The 13,461-nt window shown below is 59.0% G+C and overlaps 1 protein-coding gene across 7 annotated transcripts in view; it reads right to left on the bottom strand.

The window, feature by feature from the left end:
* Window positions 1-13,461, bottom strand: part of Pkd1 (polycystin 1, transient receptor potential channel interacting) — a 40,220-nt gene that overhangs the window by 1,406 nt on the left and 25,353 nt on the right. For 3 of the 7 annotated variants that reach the window (XM_048332476.1, XM_048332478.1, XM_048332479.1), the window contains 28 exons: window positions 13,176-13,455; window positions 12,896-13,109; window positions 12,668-12,827; window positions 12,242-12,394; window positions 11,526-11,670; window positions 10,819-11,439; window positions 10,476-10,632; window positions 10,046-10,298; window positions 9,734-9,929; window positions 8,571-8,741; window positions 8,353-8,496; window positions 8,061-8,271; window positions 7,842-7,968; window positions 5,757-5,873; window positions 5,605-5,654; window positions 5,198-5,382; window positions 5,038-5,110; window positions 3,207-3,322; window positions 2,935-3,137; window positions 2,672-2,866; window positions 2,268-2,407; window positions 1,874-1,986; window positions 1,535-1,679; window positions 1,326-1,451; window positions 1,021-1,195; window positions 635-925; window positions 419-553; window positions 41-346 (listed from right to left, as the gene is read on the bottom strand). In XM_048332476.1, the coding sequence (XP_048188433.1) occupies window positions 41-346; window positions 419-553; window positions 635-925; window positions 1,021-1,195; window positions 1,326-1,451; window positions 1,535-1,679; window positions 1,874-1,986; window positions 2,268-2,407; window positions 2,672-2,866; window positions 2,935-3,137; window positions 3,207-3,322; window positions 5,038-5,110; window positions 5,198-5,382; window positions 5,605-5,654; window positions 5,757-5,873; window positions 7,842-7,968; window positions 8,061-8,271; window positions 8,353-8,496; window positions 8,571-8,741; window positions 9,734-9,929; window positions 10,046-10,298; window positions 10,476-10,632; window positions 10,819-11,439; window positions 11,526-11,670; window positions 12,242-12,394; window positions 12,668-12,827; window positions 12,896-13,109; window positions 13,176-13,455 (5,202 nt within the window). Of the gene's footprint in view, window positions 1-40; window positions 554-634; window positions 926-1,020; window positions 1,196-1,325; window positions 1,452-1,534; window positions 1,680-1,873; window positions 1,987-2,267; window positions 2,408-2,671; window positions 2,867-2,934; window positions 3,138-3,206; window positions 3,323-5,037; window positions 5,116-5,197; window positions 5,383-5,604; window positions 5,655-5,756; window positions 5,874-7,841; window positions 7,969-8,060; window positions 8,272-8,352; window positions 8,497-8,570; window positions 8,742-9,733; window positions 9,930-10,045; window positions 10,299-10,475; window positions 10,633-10,818; window positions 11,440-11,525; window positions 11,671-12,241; window positions 12,395-12,667; window positions 12,828-12,895; window positions 13,110-13,175; window positions 13,456-13,461 lie in introns of those variants that run through there. The other 4 variants (XM_048332474.1, XM_048332477.1, XM_048332475.1 and 1 more) reach the window with 3 other exon arrangements.

Here is a 13,461-nt window from a genome sequence, read left to right as displayed (position 1 = left end):
CCAGGGTGTGTCCCTCTCCCCCCCACTGGGCCGTACCCACCTCCTTAACTTTGCTGAAGCCCATCCAAAGGCGCAGCCTGCGCAGGAACAGCTCCACCATCTCGTAGTCCTGGGGTTCCCAGGCTGGGCGGTACAGCTCCCCACGCAGAGTGTGGTACCGCCAAAGCAGGAGGATGGCCCCCAGCCTCAGGGCCCCCCACACCCGCAGGGCCCACAGCCCACCACACAGCAGGGGGGACAAGTACCAGGACTCCGCAGGGCACAGGGTGGGGGCCCTGGCCCCTGGGCACAGGGCCAGGACAGCCCGGGCAGCCTTCTGGAAGGAGTCTGCGCCGGAGGAGACCAGCTGGGGGAAGGAGGAGGGGTAAGGCGGTGCCCTGGCCAAGGCCCCATCCCTCAGATCCCCACAGCCACCTACCAAAACAGCCAGCTGGGCATAGGCCACACCGAGCACAGCCAGGCCCAGGGTGGTCCCCAAAAGCTCCGGCAGGGCCCGGTACAGTGTCTTGCCAAAAATGGACCACTGGCGCACAAACCGTAGCTGCTGGGCGGCCTGCAGAGGGGGGGTAGGGTGTGGTCAGCCCGCTGGGCAGGGCCTTTGCGCCCAGCGCTGCCCCAGCCAGTGCAGACTCACCTTGAGCAAGAGCAGGAAGAGCAGCGAGGCAGCCAGGCCTCGGGCCACGGCGCTCAGCTGAGCCACCTGGTCGAAGCTGGTGAAGTGGCGAGGGCGGTCCCTCACAAATCTGTTCCACTGGCGGTCAGCAGTGCCCAGCTGGGCGAGGCGGACAAGGGCCGCGGCCGCAGTCAGGGTCACCAGCAGCCACCGCACCCAGGCTCCAGGTTGGGTCACACGCGTGCACCCCTCCCTGCGCCAGGCGCGTGCCTCAGCTGCCAAGAAGTACAGCGCGAACAGCAGCAGGCACACCTGGGGACAGGAGCCCGCAGAGATGGGGGTCAGGGGTGTGTGTGGGACTGGGCCTGGGGAGTGCCAAGGGGACCCTGAGGGGTGGGACTCGTTACCGAGGTGAGCAGCAGCAGGGAGAGGCCACTGCTGAGGCGACGCAGAGCGAATGGCCTGACACTGAGGGTGGCCAGGGCATGGCCAGCGGTGGGGAACTCCAGGCGCAGTGTGATGGCGGCATGCAGCCCCACAGCCGGGCTGTACCGTGTCAGCTCCACAAATACCGCACGGCTCCTGCACATGGGCACATTCAGCAAGGCCCGTGGAGTGGGCACACAGGGCTGCGGGGGCTGGGAGCTGGAGGGTGGGCTGGGGCAGAGGCTGTCATGGTGGGAGGGGAGACTGTCCCCAGGCCAGCACCCACCTGCTGTCCAGCCAGTTGTGCAGCTGGAGGAAGCCCAGCCGCTTCTGGCTTTCCTCCAGGCTCAGGCCCAGCTCCTGGATGTAGCCGCCACTGTCGTATACTGCGCAGGAGCCCCAGTACCAGGTGCTGTGGAGATGGGGGTGCTGCAGGCACAGAGGACCCTCGAGAAGGGCTTCCCACCCCTGCAGGCCCTGTTCCTCTGTGCTTACCCTAGCAGATCTGGTGCGGAGTAGGCCCACACCTCTGAGCTGTTGTGAGCCGGGCTCTGCCAGCCAACGCTGTAGTCGCTAGTGCTAAAGCCTCCAGCCACTGAGCACGCATGCGCCCCTGAGCCAGGTGGGTCAGCGCAGAATGCTGGAGAGCAGAGCCAGGGTGGGATCAGAATCACTCGTGGTCAGCAGCAGGCCAGGGCCCTGCGCCCCATGACTTGCTGGATCCTCCCAGCAACCCACACAGCAGACATCTCCAGGAGGAGGAAAGGCCACACACTGGGCGGCAGAGACCAAGCCACTGCCATGCAACGAGCAGGGCAATGGTCCACAGCTCACCTTCCTGCAGCCGCACCTGCCGCAGGCGCGGAGGCCCCAGCTCAGGACTAGACTGGTTTCCGTGGACATAGGGCAGCAGCACATGGGTCATCCATGGCCAGAACTCATCAGACCTGTGGGCAGCAGGCAGTCACTCACCAGCAACAGCTCCTCTGCCCACCTAGGGTGCAGGCAGCCTGGGGACAAGCTGGGGCAGCTTCCTCGCCTGTGGCCTGTTGTGGGGGCCCATCTTTCTGCCCCGAGGATGCAGAACATTGTGGGAGACGGCGCTCTTCCCCCTCATCGACTCACTCAACGTGTCAGGTTATTTCCAAATGTCCTGAACAGGCTGGACTAGTGTCAGGGTCGTCCTGCTCCCGGGGACCCACGTGGAGGTGTGTCCTCGTGTCCCTACCGGGTGATGGCCAGGAAAGCCTGGCTGTCCAGCTCCTGCTTGATGGCACTCTGCAGGCGGTAGGCATGGCTGTGGCAGGCAGCGTCCCCGTAGTTGGCCAGCAGTGTCACCAGTAGGAAAAGCATGTACACCAAGAGGCTCTGGGGACCAGGAGAGCTCGTGGTCAGCCACTGCCAGGCACAGCGCCAGGGTAGGGCTTCGGGACTGCCTGGCAGTGAGGAGGAGCCACAGCATAGCCGCCTGACCATGGCCTTCCCAGGGGGCCAGGCAGGAGTGGAGCATGAGGTGAGCATCCTGCTCGAGGGGGAGGGAAGGGCTTAGCGCAGGGCTATAGCACAGTCTCTGACCACCCAAAAGCCTCTGTGGACAGGGGGTAGGAGCGGAGGCTGCTGCGGCAAGCATACCCTTAGCATGCTGTGCAGCTTCTTGACCTTGCGGGCTTCCTCCTTGGCCAGGAAGAGGGCAAAACCATGGGGGGCACGCACTCGGGGCACGCGCTCGCTCACAGGGGTCACAGCTGGGCTCTCCACTAGGGTGTCATCTTCGTCTGGGTGCAGCCGCTTAGCCACCAGTGAGAAGTAGAGGGCTTCCAGCAGGATCTGGGAGGGGGGGTGGCATCAGCTGGCAGGCTGGTGCCTGGCACGCCCCACCCCCCAACGCCACTCACCTTAAGCGGCTCCCAGCCGAGGAACGAGGCCAGGAAGCTGGAGCTGCTCGAGAGAAGCCACGTGACACCCACGTTGGGGGGAAAGCTGGCACCGACCCATCCCGAGACCCCCACAGCCACAGCCACCAGGAGCAGGCTGAGCCCATGGGCTAGGGGGGCACACCACGTGGGCAGCAGGCGCTTGCGGAGACCCTCCATGGGTCCTGGGGACAAGAAGACAGCTGTAGTGGCTGGCAGCCCGGGAGGGGGCCTGGTCCCGGTCCCCAGCTCACCCATCATAGAGAGCCGTGGCAGCGGGGACTGGCCACAGCTGGGGCCAGGCTGGGGCGGCTTCTCACCCAGCCTCTGCAGCAGCAGTGTCTCCGTCTTCTCCCTGGGCACGCTGGACCTGGCACAGGGCAGAATTGTGAGCACCATGCCCTCTGGGAAGCTCTGGTGTCTGGCCATGGCCCTCCGGGGGGCTTTTAATGTGTGCCAGGCAGGGGCTGGAAGGCAGGGCCTGACACTTCCTGCTTAGGTTGATGCTTTATCACTTGAGCCACAGGGCTACTTCTGGCTTTTTTATTTTTATTTGTTGGAGCTAACTAGAGATTAGCATTCCTCGGCTGACTTTGAACTGCAATCTTAAGATCTCAGCCTCTTGACTAGTTAGAATTACAGGTATGAATCACTGGTGCTTGAGTAGCTCATGCTTTCCTATATACACATTTGCAGCCTCAATTTCCTTACACACTCACCACTCCTGATTCTGGCTTACATGCTCACCACGAAACTCTTATCTCCAATTAACTACCCAAAAGCCAGAAGCAGAGTTGTGCCTCAAGTGGTGGTTGGCTAGTCTTGAGCAGGAAATCTCAGAGACAGCACCTAGAACCCGAGTTCAAGCTCCAGGGCACTCACAAGAAAAGGACTCTTAAAAACAAAATAACAAGGGGGCTGGGGATATGGCCTAGTGGCAAGAGTGTTCGCCTCGTATACATGAAGCCCTGGGTTCAATTCCCCAGCACCACATATAGGGAAAATGGCCAGAAGTGGCGCTGTGGCTCAAGTGACAGAGTGCTAGCCTTGAGCAAAAAAAGAAGCCAGGGGGCTGGGGATATGGCCTAGTGGCGAGAGAGCTTGCCTCGTATACATGAGGCCTTGGGTTCGATTCCCCAGCACCACATATACAGAAAACGGCCAGAAGTGGCGCTATGGCTCAAGTGGCAGAGTGCTAGCCTTGAGCAAAAAGGAAGCCAGGGACAGTGCTCAGGCCCTGAGTCCAAGGCCCACGACTGGCCAAAAAAAAACACCAAAAAACGGCTGGCACTGGTAGCTCATGCATATAATCCTAGCTACTCAGGGGGCAAAGATCTGAAGATCACAGCTCAAAGCCAGCCTGGGCCAGAAAGTCCATGAGACTCTTATCTCCAGTTAACCACCAGAAAACCAGAAGTGGAGCTGTGGCCCAAGTGGTAGAGTGCTAGACTGAGCTGAAGAGCTCAGGGGCAGTGCCTGGGCAGAAAGGAAAGGAAACGAGGCAGGCAGGCAGGCAAGAAAGCAAGCAGCAACAACAATGAATCACAGGACAGTAGAGCAGACTCCTGCAGAGGGACAGGTATGCAGGAGGGGAGCAGGCTGGAGCACCTCACATGCATGCATGGGGGTGGATGTGGAAGCCACTGCACTGTTGTAGAAGGGGAGAGGGAGAGGGAGAAAGGAGGAAGCATGTCTGATGGGTTCACTGTATAGAAGTATCACAGTGAACCTCTGTGGAACTAATCTAATAAAATCTTAAAAACTCAAGTAATTAAAAACTGTCTCAAAATGAAAATCAATGGGCAGCAGTCAGCACAAGGCCCTGAGTTCAAACTCTGACATTCCCACAACACAAACCCAAACACCCTTCCCAAGTCGGCCTGCCACCTGACAAGGTTCCCTTTGTTCTCTCAAATGCCCCACGCTCCTGCCACCTCCCTATGTGGGGTCCCACAGCCCTGGGGGACCCCCTAGCTCCTTTCTACGAGTCGGGAGATGCAGTTGGCAGCCCAGCCTGGAGCCACGGGGCAGAGCCAGGAAACCCTCAGCACCAGGTGGGAGCCCCCGCCCCACACCCTCACTCACATGCTGGTGAGCAGGTCTGTTTGCACATGGGTGTCCTGGGGAGGAGCCAGGGTCTGCAGGATCAGGTCTTCATCTGCAGGGAGCAGGGCAGGTCAGGGCAGGCCTAGCAGCTGGGGCTGGGGAGCCCTCGCTGGTGCCCAGAGCCCCACCCTTGGCTCACCGGCTGCTGAGAAGCACTGGGCGGGTGAGGCAGGGCCTCCTTGAGGGCGGCTGTCCTGCTCTGGGACCAGCACTTGACCTGTCTGACCCCATGCCAGCTGCTCCAGGGCGCTGCCCACAATGGACGGGTCACTGAGGAGGTCTGGCCAACTGAGCGTGCCTTCGCTGGACGGCCAGCACACCAGGCTAGGGGCCACACAGGTCAGCAAGTCACCAGAATGCGTCTTTACATGCACCCGAGCCTGCCCCATCCCACAGACGCCACAAACACCACATGGGACACGTGACCTGCAAGCAAGCCAGCATCCAGAACAGCACATGAGACACAAGGACATGTGGCCACACGGCCCAGTACGGCCCAGGCACGGATGACTACCCTGCAACCACTGCTTTTCTAGGCAGACACACCTTTTAGAATCGTCCAGAAGAAAGTCACTTCTTACTTGTCCAGCGAGGGCCTGTTGAGAAGTGCAGATCACTGTCTGGGCTGCAGAGGCCTTGCTGTCCCTGCAGGCGGGACCTGACCCTGCCTGGTCCCCCTGTCCCGCTTGGAGCCTCACCTCAGCCCGGAGCGCTGACAGTGTGAGAAAGGAACCGTTCAACACAGGGGAGCCCAGGTAACTGTTGGTGTCCAGCGCCGGCTGCCCTGGGCTGGCAGGGGTTGGGCCTCCAACCACCTGCAGGAGAGGCCAGTGGTCAGCAGGAGGCAGGTCTGGCCTCTCTCAGGGGATGCATAAGAAGCTACATACTGGGGCTGGGAATATGGCCTAGTGGCAAGTGCGCTTGCCTCCTACACATGAAGCTCTGGGTTCCATTCCCCAGCACCACATACATGGAAAAGGGCCAGAAGGGGCGCTGTGACTCAGGTGGCAGAGTGTTAGCCTTGAGCGGGAAGAAGCCAGGGACAGTGCTCAGGCCCTGAGTCCAAGGCCCAGGACTGGCCAAAAAAAAAAAAAAAAGAAGCTACATACTGAGCCAGGAGCACACTAGCACACACAGTGGTTGAGGAGGCTGAGGCAGGAAGACTGCTCCTTCAGCACCAGCCTGGACTAGAGTAAGACTGTCTTGAGGGGAAAAAAGGATGGGTGTTGGTGGCTCATGTCTGTATTCCTAGCTACTGAAGTACAGAGGACTGCAGTTCAAGGCCCATGTGGGTAGGAATGTCCATTAGACTTCATCTCCAAAATAAGCAAAAAAGCTGGCGCCTGTGATCCCAGCTACTCAGGAGACTGAGATCTGAGGATCGGCATTTGAAGCCAACCTGAGCAGAAAAGTCCATGAGATTCTTACCTCCAATGAGCCACCAAAAAGCCAGAAGTGGAGCTGTGGCTCAAGTGGGAGAGCGCTAGCCTTGCTCAAGCCTGAGCAGACTGTCATGTATGTAGGTAGATACATACACATAGGCACACAGACACACAGACCAACACACACACACACACACACACACACACACACACACACACAAATAACAAGCAGTACTGAAAATGTGGGGTCATGGCTGAAATGGTAGAGCACAAAAACAAGCAAGCCAAATGGGCAGTCACAAGGCTGAGTTCAAACCCTGCAAGCCACCAGCTTAAAAGTTCTTCAATCAGTTAAATAATTAGCTATAATTCCTTTATTTCTGGCAGTACTAGGATTGAATTCATGTACTAGATAGGGGCTCTACTGCTGAGCCCGATTCCCAGCCCTAAATTGCCATTAACTTCAGCATATGTGAAAACCATCGCCCCTTCCCAGTGCACCAGAGGCCCTGCCGGGTCCCCGTCCCGCATCTCGGGGCAGTGTTGGCCTCAGTGGAGTTAGGAAATGTCCCTCCTCTTGTAGTTTTTGGGAGGAGTTGGAAACAGGATGGTGTTCATCTTTAGCGGTTTGGTAGAATTCGCCAGCCAGGCCTGGCTTTTCCTTGTGGGTGGTTTCTAAATCATGATGCAACCTCTTTACTCATATTTCTGTCCTCAGAATGTCTGTTCTCCCCAAGGCAGGCTTCATAGTGTGTCTTTCCAGCAATGTTTCTCTGTTACCAAACATACTGACACTCTGGCATGCACTTGTTCACACATGTGCTGCAGCAACAAACTGGCATGCCCTCATTTGTGTATGATCTTTAGGCCTCATCAGCTTCTGCAGGGGAAGCCGTGACCTTGCCTCTTTGGGCAGTGTGTGTGTGTGTGTGTGTGTGTCTGTGTGTACGCGCGTTGCGCGTGTCATAATCCTGAGGCTTGAACTAGATCTGGGCCTAGTCCCTTAGCTTTTTTGCCCAAGGCTAGTATTCTACCACTTGAGCCAAAGCTCCACTTGCAGCTTTTGCGTGGTTAATCAGAGACAAGAGTCTCACAAACTTTCCTGCCCAGACTAGCTTTGAACCACAATACTCAGATCTCAGCATCCTGAGTAGTTAGGATTACAGGTATGAACCAGTGGCACATGGCTTTGAGAGTTTTGTTTTCTTATCAATGTACTTTTAGGTTTGCAGATTTTGTTAACATTTGAAGGGATCTGCTTTGGTTTGTTAATGTTTTCAAGGGATCTATCTGCTTGGGTCTCTTGGTCTCCCCCATGGCTGCTGTGCTGCACACTCGCACTAGGCCCGGTGACACAACCACCCAGGACCACCTCCACCCAGTGGCCCCAGTCCAGCCCACCTTGCTGCGAGACATCCGGAAGAGGAAGAGGACAGCCAGGTAGACAGGGTAGACCACCACGCTGGACACCAGGCCGATGGTGACCGCGTCAGCACTTGGTGGGATGAGACTGGAAACGGACCCCGCACTAGGGCAGGAGAGGAAGACCCAGGCGTGGTTAGGCTGAAGGGGCAGAAGAGTTGACAAGGAGGCCAAAGCACTTGACCCCACAGCACCTACCTGTGGGTGGCATCTCCCACGACCCCATACCACACGGCATTGGCGCCCAGGAAGAGGCAGAGGAGGAGAGCGCAGCACGTGGCCCTCTGGACGCGTGTGAAGCGGCTGCGTGGTGGCCGGTCCCACACCGAGAGCCAGATGTGCTTGTCAAAGAAGCCACACTGCAGCTCTGCCACCAGGAGGCGCCGGAAACACCACAGGGCTGCATCACCTGTGGAGAGAGACCAGAGGGGTAGCAGTGGGGAGGGCAGGCTCACCGCTCCCCCCCCCCCCCGTGGATAGTGGGCCTTACTTGCAGCCAGCACCTCCTTCTCCACCAGGCCTCCGTTGGCCTCAGTTTCCACAGACAGCCAGTCATTGACCAGGAAGAAGGTGCTTTGGGCACTCTGCAGGTCCCGGACAATGACATGCTGCAGGAACCAGGCGGGACTCAGGCCTGCATGGGGGAACACTGGGTAAGGACTGCAGCGAGCTGGAGGGTGCTGGGGCGGCGGTGGCACCCACACAGACCTTTGTTGTCATGCCACACTCGAATCTTCCACAGGCTGCCCAGGCTGTGCGGGGTGGCGATCTGGAAGATGTCCAAGCTATTCCTGTGGAAGGCGCGGTCCCCATCCAGGTGCCGGTGGCCACTCTGGCTGTTGGCCCCATAGAGCATGATGCCCACGTGGGCCGTAGTGCCTGGAGGATGGAAATGCACAGAACCTGGCTTTCTGCCCACTGCACACACTCTAGGCAAGTTTTTCTGTCTGCCAACCTCCATTCATTCGACAAGCACAGGGAGTCCTTGCTTTGCAGTTGTGATGGACATAAATTTAGGCTTCCTCAGTTTACTAAATGAGCACCAGCCCAGTGTCACAACCCCATGTCCCAGGCAGCTTTTGGCTGCCACGGTGTGTGAACTAACCCTCAGTGATGCCAGAGCACAAGCCTGGCACTGCTCCTGAGCCCCAGGCACCACAGGGGCTGACAGCATGGCCTGTAACGGGGCCGTAGCCCAGCTACACGCCTCCTCACCCAGTGACAGCACACACAGGTTTTGTGTTGGCCCCTGGGCTTGAACTCGGGGCCTGGGCAGTCCATGAGCTTGTTTTGCTCAAGACTAGTGCTAGAACCACACATCTACTTCCAGCTTTGGGTGAACTAGTTGGAGAGAAGAATCTCAGGACTTTCCTGCCCAGACTGGCTATGAACTGCGATCCTCAGCTCTTGGCCCCCCAAGTAGCTAGGATGATAGGTGTGGGCCACTGGCTCCCAGCTCCCACATAGTTATTGAAAAATGGGTAGTCAGAATTTTATTGCTGTTGTTACGTTTAGTGTACTAGGTGAATTTCCTTTGGCATACCCCCTGTGGTCACTGCATACGATTTTGGTACACTGGATATTGTATATATGCTCATCTGAACTAGAGAAGGGAAAGAAAAATGAGGGAGGGTGTAACAAATAAGACAAGAAATGTACTCACTATCTCATTATGTAAGTGTACCCCCTCTGTACATCACCTTGTCAATAAAAATTTAAAAAAAAAGAAAAAGAAAAATGGGTAGTCAAAAGAGAAGACCAGATGGGCCAGCAGCACCAGCAGCAGCAGCTGCCCAGACCTGCAGCTAGGTGCCAGGGCAGAGTGGACCTCCATGTCCCCCTCACCCCCCCTCCTGCTGCCCCCCACTCACCTGAGCCTCGGCCCCAGCCAGTCTTGACCAGGATCTCGTACTTGAAGTGGCCCCCCTTCCCACAGAATGGGATAGCGCGGACCCGGCTGACGTCCAGCTGGTCTAACTTGTGCAGGATCATGGCCATGGCGGCGTAGGTCACCAGGCACACGACACATGTCAACAGGACGACGTAGTTCATGCCCGCCGACGGCTCCTGGGAAGAGAACATCACCAGGCCCAGGTCAGCCACATGCACCACCTGCCAAGGCCAGAACTGGAGTCTCCTGAGACCTGGGGAGCAGAGAGGGCGGGGAGCAGAGCACCACTCACGGGGAAAATGAAGTGGACACGGCTGGGGGGCACAAAGAGGCTGGCCCCAAAAGCCGTGAGGTGGCGAGTGAGGCACACAGCCTGGCTGGGCGAGGTCTCCTCCAACGGCACAAGCCCCTCCGTCCTCCACATCATCTCCTCCTCGCTGAAGTACTGGCACAGGGCCGTGTACAGGCCCACGGACACCTCCAGTGGTGACCAGTGGAAGTGGCTGGTCAGGTTCAGGTGGTAGCTCCCTCCAGGGACCCCGGTCCTGCCAGGGAGGGGCAGGGTCAGGGCCAGACTTCAGGGGTCCCAGTTAAGGGGTACTCTGCTCTACTCTTGGCTGTTATGCCCGACCAGCTCTCTAGCCATTATTGCTCCCTATAGCCACATATCTGTGGCCAAAACAGCCCACCAGGTCCACTCCTGGGCCTCGGCAGGCACTCACCCTGGGGGGATGAAGAAGGTGTAAAGCCTGTGGTCAGCACCCCTGAGTGCCTCTAGGCTGATCTTCCTGTCTGCGGAGCAGTTGTATTCATTGGGCCGGGGTGCTGAGTGCAAGTACACAGCCAGGTAGGGCTCTGGCTCCTCAGACAGGTAGCGCTCTGGGGGTAACACATGGTGTCAGATTCCCCCCCAGATGCTGGCCACCATCAAGAAACCCTAGCAGCTCTCTGCCAGGGGTCTGGGGCAGCACACACAGCAGGAGGCAGATGTGACCAGGGACCTCCCCCCACAGGGAAGGGGCTGGGAGACGGCAGGCAGTCTATGCGCCCAGACTTGGCACCCACCATTGAGCACTGTGTATGTGAGCCGCAGGTGCAGCCCGGCCTCAGGGTTGCTGTTGTCTGGGGTGACCACGGCACTGACCGAGGCCCGCGGCTGGACAATGGCAGAGCCTGCCGGGGTGTGCATAGCCTGGGCAGCCTGGTCTGAGTTGTTGGGCACTTTGACTGTGATGGCCCGCTCTGTGGCCAGTCGCTCTATGGGGATCTGGGTGCCAGCCTGCGTCTGGAACGCCATGGATGCCACCTTGGTGGAGACCGTGTAGTTGCTGATGTAGCCAAAGGGGAAGGGGTTGGAGTCCACGAGGAGGATTAGCTGCACCACATCGCTGAGGTTGGAGAGGGCGCCACTGAAGGCCTCAGGGATGGAGAAGTGGCAACCAGGCAGGGACGCATTGCCGTAGCACAGCAGGCTCCGCGGGTCAGAGCGCTTGCCCTGGGCCACGATCTCCTCCCCCGACAGGGTCAGAGGCTCCTCGTTGAGCACCCGGGAGCGCATAAGGATGCACATGAGCGCCGAGGACAGGTTGTAAGCCTTGGATGCCACCATGGGTGAGGGCGGCTCTGCCCCCAGTTCTGAGGGCTGCGGGCCCTGCACATCTGAGCTGGCGAGGTGGATGAGGTCCCCTGTAGACGGGCACAGGAGGCGGAGGTCGTGTGAGGTGGTAATGCACTGGGAAGCCAGAAGAGAGGCCAACTGAGGGCACGCCCACCTGTGATGTTGAGGATGCTGTCAGCAATGGTGGTGGGCGTCACAGTGCCCTCGGTGGTCTCAGCCTGCAGGATGCGCATCATCTCCTCCAGCTTGTGCAGCATCTTCTTCAGGCATGAGCGGCACATGAGCTCCCTGCTAGACACCTGCATGATTCCAGGCACAGCATCCAGACCTATCCAGCTGGGCAGAGAGCCTCCCTGTGGCTCCTCCCAGTACCAGGGGAATAACGGTGCTCCCCAGGGCTCAATGATGTCTTTTCACACAACTGACAGCCACGGAGGCCAAAGAGCCACATGGGGACAGCGCCTGCACCCGAAGGCCCTGCTTCTTCCTGCTCACGAGGCCTCCGTAGTAACCCCTCCCCCCCGCACACGGCAGTTGCCCATCACTTGTCAGCCTCTACTGGCAAGGGAAGAACTTGGGACAATGGACACATCGTGGACAAGGCCACACCAGATTCCAGGGTGTGACCACAGGTCCGAGAGGAGGTCTGAGACAGGATCTTTGTGTCTGACACCCCCTGCCCCACCCCAATATGCCTGGGCCACTCTTTCCACCCTGCAGGCTCACAGAGGGGGCGTCATAGGCCAACACTGGGCAGCATCAGGGCTCTTGAGCACTAGCACAGGTCAGGATAAACACTCTGGGCCTGAAGGCCTGGTTAAAGCTATAGGGCCTGGGACATGGAGGGTGCAGTGCGCCTGGCTGTCCTACCATGCACTGCGCCAGCGCAGCTGTGATCTGCTGGATGTCGTCCACCGTGTTGGCCCGCAGAGAAACCAGTGTCTCTGTAATATTCTTGCGCACCTGGGCTCGCATCTGCTGCTCATGACCGGGCTCTGCCACCACATCCAGGGCCTGCTCATACTGATGGGCAGTGAGCAAAGGGGAAGCTGTCAGCAGGCAGGGTGGGCAGCTCCCCAGAGGATAGTACGTGCCTGGTCCTATGCTGGCTGCGAGGGGCCAGGACTTGAAGCTCTGAGCTGTTTCTTAAAAGGCAAAACAGGGCATGCACAGGACGCCCTGCGTCCTCCAGCACAGCAAGGCTATGGAAAGGCGGCATTGGGGAGTGCCAAAGACATGAGGGATGTTTGTGCCCTGGGGCCTTTGTGCTGGAGATCCCTGTCCACCCTTACTGACCTCATTGAGCACAGTGATGAGGGCCAGGGAGTACTCGATGACGTGCTGGGGGTCAGCCTGCCTCAGCAGCCCAGGCAGCACGCGGGCCGTCAAGCTGTGCAGCCAGGGAGCAAGGCCCGTGGAGCTCCCGTTGGGCTCTGGTAGGATAATGGCGAGAGACCTGCACGATAGAGGGAGGCAGTGAGCAGGCTGCAGGCCTGCCATCTCCCCTCCCAGGGCCCAGCTCACCTGTTGAGTGCCACCACAGCAGCACCCAGCTGGTCTTGCACAACCACAGCCAGGCCCACCTCGAAGTGTGGCCTGAAGCCAGGAGGCAGGACAGCCCCATAGGCAGGGAGGCTGCCTCTATAGACACAGAAGTCCTCGCAGTACGCACGGCGACAGCGCCGAAGGAGCAGGGCATACACCAGGGGGGCACTGGCGTCCTCGGCGTCTCGCCAACCTGCAGACACACGGCGTCAAGAGCAGCACCTCGCACGCGTCAGCCTCCCCCCAGGACCCCACTCACCCGTGCATTCGAAGTGCACCTTGGTGGTGAGGGCATGCACGGCCTCCAGTGGGGAGAGGTGACAGGAGCCACCAAACGGAGGGCGGTTGGGCGAGAGGCGGATGGAGGCACAGCCCTCTTCCTCCCCTGTGCGGTCCAGCACGGTGAGCGTGAAGGTGTAGCCCTCACCATCACGCAGCACGCCCCGCCGCACCACCAGCCGCATGCCTGCACTGCCTGTGGACGTGGTTGTCTCATCCAACACCAGTGTCTTATTGCTGAAGGTGCGTGCAGCCCAGCGCTGAGG

This window comes from Perognathus longimembris, chromosome 23 (assembly GCF_023159225.1).
Source record: "Perognathus longimembris pacificus isolate PPM17 chromosome 23, ASM2315922v1, whole genome shotgun sequence".
NCBI classification, from domain to species: domain Eukaryota; kingdom Metazoa; phylum Chordata; class Mammalia; order Rodentia; family Heteromyidae; genus Perognathus; species Perognathus longimembris.
Note: the sequence above shows the minus strand (reverse complement) of the source record. Positions and strands in the feature narration are given on the sequence as shown.